The following is an 8,085-nucleotide window of genomic DNA, read 5'->3' as shown; positions in this document are numbered from 1 at the left end:
GACGCAGAGTAGTGGAGGGCCTCTCCATCTCGCACCATGGCTTCTTCCAGCAAGCGCTTCATCCTGCCGTGCCCGGTGTTCAACTCTAGGGCTTTTCGTGTGTCGTCGGCATGTACCCGCCCATTCCAAAGGTACACCACGTTGGCCCGGAGTGCCTCTGCGAAATCCGCCCATTCTCTCCAAATGTGAACGACAACGTCACACCACATGCATCGCTGCCCCGTCAGTGGCCTCCAATCACGAGGTTGAACGCCGCCGTCCCTCCGTGCTTGTGTGATCTAGAGGTCGCACACCATTTGCATCAACTCTTCTAGAATTGTTCCTCCGGAACAACCTTGGACAACTCCACTCAAGGTAGGGGCCATCTCGAGCCGATTCTGTGTCTCTTCCTTCCCAGGCAGCACCGATATCGGCTCCTCGAGCTTCCTCGCCGGGACCGGCCCCCGACGCCATCGAGCCCTCATCGTTCCACTCGCACCGCTTGTCAAAGCAGGCGCAGACCCCTCTGACCATGGCCTAGTCGGTCGTGAGGCCTTCATCCGTCTCCAATAGGAGACCCAGCACGAGCCCTTACTTGACAAACAGGAAGACCTTGGTCGTGTCAAGCACGGTCCGATCCAGTGGCGACAGCTGAGCGAACCGTTGTTCGAATTCCTGGAGGAGCACCGACGTGTTCCTCCCCTTCCTAGGGTTCTCAACCCAAGCCATGAAGTCCCGCTTCGACAGTCGAAGCGAATCGTCATACCTGTACTTCTCGAGGAGCCGCCCCTCAAGCTCCACCCAAGCCTGGCATCCGACCAACATCTCGAGCACCTCCGCGTGGATGCTCGGCGTCAGCACTCGAGGGAATCTGGACAGTTGCCTATCCTCCGGGATATCCCTCATGATCATTTCGGCCCGATAGGCCTCCAAATAGCTCGTGGCATTCTTCCCACCGAATCAGCCTATGGTGTCGACCATCGATTCTATGGCCCTATCAAGGGCACCCGTTCCCTCACGAGTGCTCACTAGCCGGTCAACGGCTATTGCCATACCTTCAGCAAGCTCAGATCCCCTCATCTTCAACTCCTTTGTCGCCTTCTTTCACGTCGGGTTCACCAAATAATGTCTTGTTGTTACGCTCTCATGTGTGAAATGAGGCGGGACCACGGGGGCCCTGAACCAAGGGGCGTGAGAAAGAAGAGGGAGAGGGATTCACAAAAACACAGAGAGAGAGAGAGAGTGAGAGATGGGAACGGAAGATTCAATTACAATGTCAACAACGATTACAACCGGCAAACTGGCAATAGACCCAAAACGGAGGTTCCTCGCACACACATGGACAACATAGGGAACGTACGGTGGAGCTTCTGCTAGAAGCACACGGCCTTATACGCAGCAAAGGAAACCGACACAGAAACATAGTGGAGAGCAACGGTTGAGGAGGAGAGAGCTCGGTCCCCAGTCCGACAACACTTCCTCCTCGCCAAAACACGATACCTATCTTCTTCTTCTCCCCTCCCTTTTATGGGTCGCCGAGGAGACCGTTACATCAAAACACATCAACTTTATTCTCTATCCTTTCGCATAGAGATACGCATCGATTTCCTAGACAATTAATACCCTTCCTAGTACAAATGTACATCAACCGATCTATTCCTAGCTATGTACAATTCATAAACACACACACACACACACGAAAAGAATTGGGTCACGCCTCCTCCCCTTGATTCCTCCTAGGGGCGGTTTTCTCCACGACAGCATGCCCGCACTTTACAAGATGTCCATCATGACCTCTCCCTTGAGCTCCGTGTCTCTAACAAATAATATAAGGATCATGCTAACCGTCATCGCTTGCCTACACCAACCTTTGCAGTATGTGACATGGTTTGGTTGCTACGCTGCCACATCACCATGACTCATCCTTGCGTGAAGCTAGACTACAAAAACCTAGGTCACTTCCGTATCATTGAGCGAATCAACCCAGTCGCATTCCGGTTAGCGCTTTCCCCAACTTTCGGGATCCACAATTTTATCCACGTCTCTCTCCTTGAACTATACCATCCTTCTCGAATTCTAGGATGACAACCTCCTCCACCACCAAACGTGCAATTATCAACAAGGGAGGAGTACGAGGTTGACCATATCCTTGACTCCAGCTTGCGACGACGACGACGACTTCAATATTTGGTCTTATGGAAAGGTTACCCCATTTCGGATGCCACGTGGGAACCAGTTGAAAATTTACAAAATGTATCTCCTGAAGCCATTCACAATTTTCATGAACGGTACCCACTGAAGTCTGTCGCAGATCTTCGGAGGTGGCTTTAGGCCAGGGAGAATAAGGCCATAAACATATGCCACACCACGGTGGAAGGTAAAGATTGAACCCAAGACCTCTTGGTCTCCATTGGGCAACCCTACCAACTTAGCTACATCTATCTATGCATCCTTGTATAAAATTCAACTTCATGTATGGTAGATTGAACGTTGGAAGTTCCTAGCTTGCATGCATGCTCATGCTTTCTCTTTTCCTAGCTTGCTTCCATGCATTCTCTTTTCCTAGCTTGCTTGCATGCATTCTCTATTCCTAGCTTGCATGCATCCTCATGCATTCTCTGTTCGTAGCTAGCATACATACCTTTACCTTCTTGTACAAATACTCAGGTGCACCTTGATTCTAATCAAGGTGAACAACACCAGTTACAGAATGATAAGTCACGTTCTTGTTCTTTTTCTCTCTCCTAGTTCATATTCTCGTCTTGTTCTACTCTATTATACTGGTCCGTGACAAAAGTTGGCTTAGATAATTAGTTAGTACATGTTATCCAAGTACTATCTAAGTGATAGAGAAGCCTAGTAGTTAATTAACTTTAAAGTAGTGATTGTTACATACACGATAACTAGAATTTTGACACTTACCAAATAATTTAGCTATTTCACAATTAACTCAAGCACATAAACTTAAATAATAGCGAGTATTGTTAGATTATCTACAAGTTTAAGAACTACTTATTTAGTGCATGGCTAATTTAGATCAATATTGCATAAGTCAAAGGTGACAAATCACTAAAATGAAAAACCATTAATAGTTAAATTCACTAATTATTATAACAAACAAGCTCAAAGAAGAATAACTAAGTGATAATTTAAATATTAATATTGGCGTAGATTGTAAATAGATGAGATACATCAAGAAGGTGAACAAGATGCTCCTTATATGGACTCTAAATCATTTCTTGCACAAATCTATCTTATTCGTTGATACCATACTCTCATTAGTCCAAAAGATGGTAACAATTTTCTTGTAGATCTTAGTTGTAGATGGTGTCATTGACTTATATCTTGAAGTCAACATTAATAGACTATTTCTTTGTCTAGTAAACTTTACACAACTCATTGTATTATAAATGCTTTTCCTACTAACATGACCCCAAGTAGGAGTCAAAGGGTGGTCATCTTGACTACTAGTGAGAATATCTTATCGTAGTCTACCCGTTCTTGTTTGAATCCCTTTTGCGACAAGTCGAGCTTTGTATTTGGGCTTCTCTAAATCAGATACATATTTGTATCGAAAGACCCATTTGCAAGGCATCAACTTCCTTCCAGCTGGTAATTCAACCATCTCCCATGTTTGACTCTGATGAATGGAATCCATCTTGGATTTCATGGCTTGTAGGCAAGTGTTGTCATCCAACATGGCTATAGCTTCCTCCTAAAAGCTTGGTTCACATGCGTCCATGTAATTGACGTAGTCGAGGCCCAGTTGATAAACTCTATCGGTCTTTGAACTCGTCTGAATCTCTTGGGTGCCACTTGGGCAGTTCGAATCCTTAGTTCAGCTCATTCGGTCGATCGACATTATTTGAATCTTTGTTTTCATGAGTCCTTTGGGATGACTTGCCCCTTAAATAGGATTTCGGTGATGTCAAATCATCCTCCCCTTTTTCGAGATCAATTGATTGAGTAGTTGGGGCCTTGGTTGGGTCGATTTGCTTTTTTTGTACCTTGGCCCGTTTTGGCAAGTTGATCGATTCATGTAACTTACCCCTTAAAACTTCTCTATATTTATTTAAGCAATGGTAGTACGAATGAGGAAGTAACAATAAAAAAGGAAAGTGCAATGACAAGAGCATTATCGAAGTGAATGGAAGGACAAGATCCATGAGATGTGAAATATACAATTGACATGGACAATCGAGGAAGGAGGACCAAGGAAGGGGGAGCAAGGAAGGACTAGACAAGAACAAGAAGTGTGTGGGGATATCATGAACATTAGCTCAATAATTGAGCATGCATAATGAAACATTGAATCTACCTGGATTTCTTTTTATTCTTTTAATGCAACCTTATTATTTGTTCTAAATGTTTATTTTATAACCCTATTTGAGATCATAAATATTTAAGATCATAGAGGCCAAACAGCTAAACTACATAGGAATTTTTGCATAGCTAATAAGCAATGTAAAGGATTTAAGGTTTTATTTCCATTCCTATGCTTTGCGCCAAACGCAAAATTATAGGCTTTTTAATTCTTCTTCTTTTTCATTTTTTATCCTACTTGAGGATACATCGTGACACCATTCTTAATCATTCTTCAGCCTCTCTCTTTTTTATCCTACTTGAGGAAATACAAGGTTCTTTTCCTTTTTTATGTTTAAACTAAGAAAATATATTGCTTTAAGCTATTTGTTGTGGTAATCTTGATTCTTGTATTGGTGAAGTTTTGAGAGAGCCAGGTTTGATTCAGTTCGTTCAACCAGATTACTGTCCCTTGTTAGATATGCTAGAGAGTGGTGAGCACCCACTCAATGCCCACACCACTTACATATCCATATGATCCTTCACAACTATGTAGCATGAAGGAATCATTGGAAAATCACATTAGAACAATGAGAAAGTTTCTCATGATTCAATATATACTCATGCAAGCTTGACAAACACTTAAACTACTTAGGTGACCCTTTTGAGTGTTACTTTTCAAGGAATTATCCATGCTTTTGAATTTTAGGTTTACTCTCCATTTATGAGTGATTTGACATCTTCAACGTACTTGTGCAATTGATAATTATGTGCATGTTAACATGTCATGTAGTATTGTTTTAACAACATTGGGTTTCTATTCTTTATGTTTGAATTATGTGAAACCATACAATAATGGGGTCAAAAGAAGACCCTCAAAGTGACGATTTCCACTATGTACTCTAACTACAGTCTACCACTAACAACAATTTTTTCAGACCAACAATATTTGTGCTGTGATGTGGTCTTAAGAGACATCACGAAAAGACAAGCATTTATTTTGTAGGAGACATAAAGAAAAAGATAAACAATTATTTTACCTTTAGAGCTGTAAAGTGTGATAAACATGTTATTTGACGTGTCTCACTTTAATGTCTTCAAATCTCTTAGATTGGCTTCCACATGTTTGGCTTATCTTGATCCCCACCGTATGATCCCAAAAGCAATATTGGCCACACAGCATTCACAACATGTGTCAACAACATACACATATGATCAAGTCGAGTTTAAAATGTCAAGCCAACTATCCTACTTGCTCATTGTGTGAAGTTACGAGGTACTCATGAGTCATGCTATATAACTAGGCCTAAGAAGTAAGCCCAAGCAACGAGACTAAGTAGGTACATGCCATAGATTGTGATGGACAAGACTAGACCAAGGGGTGTGAGGACAAATATAAGAATGTCATGAGTAGAGTCCTTCAGCTAGATTTAGAGGTGGTGTTATTGTTAGTAAAGTTAAGGCGTAGGAAGAGGAACCTAACGACGGACCCAAGGAGAGCATTGTCATCCTTCAAATACTCCTCATACACTCTCACACAATAGGCTTGCCTGCTTCTCAATTCTTCCTCGGACATGGCGCGGAGTGCCGGCAATATGCTAACAATGTCGATCGTCTCGAACCTCAATGCGCACCGACCCCACTCGATCATCAACTTGCCACTTTCCAATGGCTCCACGTAATTGTCGGACACGATAACTGGGATCGCCCCGGCGCTCATCACCTCAATGATCCTATATGACGATGACGACCTCCCCGCTGGCGCTAGGCCGAATGTGGAATTCATTAGCTCCTCATACCTGTACTTCGTGAACATGGCCTCATCATCGTCGCACCCGGTGTTGAGGTGCGGACATCGGGCGCGAATCCTGTTGTTTGTCGTATGGTTGCACGAGGTCACAACTATCACATCCCGAAGGTTGTTTAAGGAGCGGAACGATGGATCGCTGCGGAAATTGCCTTCCTTGTTTCCAATATAGCGTTTGCCTTTGAATGTAAGGAAGTATTTGCGCGCCCGTGGTGGAAGCGGTGCGAGATGCCGGAAGTGAGACAGTCCCGGCAAAGGGATGCTGACATCAAATCCGGGGCGGAACGAAGTCAGCTGAAGACACGATGCAGCCATAGAGGCCATTCCAATGGAGGCAGGATTTGCGATGATATCCGATGGCAGCGTGTCGGACAACGATGCAATCACGTGATTTACGCCCCCGTTCCAATGCGGCAAAGAGCGGAACGGGCAATGCGGTTCTCCCGATGGCTTGGGCGGGAGCAGAACCAGGAGAAGGCATGCGGACTCCGGATCATCGGTCACCCAGGGAGACTCCGATAAAGCACGGAAATAGTAGGGAAGCTCCGTATGCTCGGCATGTCGGTAGTGGCATTCCTCGTGCTTATAGACGTAGATTTTGAGATGCTTAATGTCGGAAGCATCGCAACGCGAGCGGTTGAAACAGGTCTCCATGGTGCAGGCTGGGAGAGGGTGGGCATCCATGTCATGCCAGAAATGCTGGTGCGGCGCCCATTCCCGGACGCAGTAGCTGTCCCGAATCACCGACACCATGTCATGCAACACGGACCGAAGGCCTCCACTAGACCCTGAATAGAGCACCATTAAAGAAGCTAGAAATAGGATGGCCGCAGCAATCATCGCGTGATGGTAACGAAATTGGAGTCGAGCATTGCAAGGCATCATCAGGTCCATGGCTACCAAGGACTAGAGAGAAGATCATTGAAAGAAGTGCCTCATAGTTAATAAAGCTGCTACTAGAGTATGATCAACTAGGGGGTGTCTGCATTATGTATAGAAATTTTGATCCATAGCTATCTTTAGTGGTGCTTTTTATGGATCAATACATCCAATATATTATCTAAAAATTAGTGATGGTAGTGGTCTCAAATTGTATGAGGAGGTTGGTTGGCAAGTGAGGAGGTTTGTCTCAAATTGGGTGGTCTCAAATTGGGGGTTGCCTTCTCATTTGTATGAGGGAGAGGTTGCCCTCTTTTTAATCTTCGAGGTTGTGGTTGGTTGGCAAGTGAGGAGGTTTAACCCTCACAAGTTATCCTCATGTGTAAAATACTACGGTATAACTTACCATAAAATACTTTATGGTCATGCCTGTAAAAATAATGGTTGAATTATTAGCTTGCGACGACTATTAAGGAATTGTGGCATATGCTTGTGATGTATGCTTCAGTTACTAAGAGATTTTGTTTTGAGTTTCAACTTAATTAATTGGCCTAGTTGATTTACGAAATGTGTAGAATAAAACCTTTATCATAAAATCTCGTGATTATATAATTTTTTGTTCAATGTTGTTTGTAATTGGATTTGAAAAATTTGAGTATTGGTTTTAAGGTTAGATGTATAGATATATTAAACTGCTTCACTTACTAAGAGATTCTGTTTTGAGTTTCAACTTAATTAATTGACCTGGTCAATTTACAAAATGTGTAGATTAAAATCTCGTGATTATATAATTTTTTGTTCAATGTTGTTTGTAATTGGATTTGAAAAAATTGAGTATTGGTTTTAAGATTAGATGTATAGATATATTAAACTGCTTCAATTAATAAGAGATTCTGTTTTGAGTTTCAACTTAATTAATTGACCTGGTCAATTTATAAAATGTGTAGAATAAAACCCTTATCATAAAATCTCGTAATTATATAATTTTTTGTTCAATGTTGTTTGTAATTGGATTTGAAAAATTTGAGTATTGGTTTTAAGGTTAGATGTACAGATATATTAAACTGCTTCAGTTACTAAGAGATTTTGTTTTGAGTTTCAACTTAATTAATTGACCT

General features: G+C 42.7%; 1 protein-coding gene across 1 annotated transcript; it reads right to left on the bottom strand.

Moving 5' to 3' along the window:
* Positions 1–5,313: 5,313 nt before the first annotated feature.
* On the bottom strand, positions 5,314–7,321 carry LOC147859826 (uncharacterized). Its single transcript, XM_087325194.1, has one exon. The coding sequence runs from the start codon at positions 6,980–6,982 to the stop codon at positions 5,702–5,704; it is 1,281 nt and encodes a 426-aa protein (XP_087181320.1). The 5' UTR covers positions 6,983–7,321; the 3' UTR covers positions 5,314–5,701.
* Positions 7,322–8,085: the final 764 nt, after the last annotated feature.

The sequence above is a fragment of the Azolla caroliniana genome, unplaced genomic scaffold, assembly GCF_043228905.1.
Source record: "Azolla caroliniana isolate FFs.n. ecotype wild unplaced genomic scaffold, voAzoCaro1.0.p SCAF_9, whole genome shotgun sequence".
Classification (NCBI taxonomy): Eukaryota; Viridiplantae; Streptophyta; class Polypodiopsida; order Salviniales; family Salviniaceae; genus Azolla; species Azolla caroliniana.
This window is presented reverse-complemented; position numbering and strand designations above follow the sequence as displayed.

Excerpts from the sequence above, each read along its gene's own strand:
- LOC147859826 (XM_087325194.1), bottom strand. The coding sequence starts at position 6,982 with ATGGACCTGATGATGCCTTGCAATGCTCGACTCCAATTTCGTTACCAT.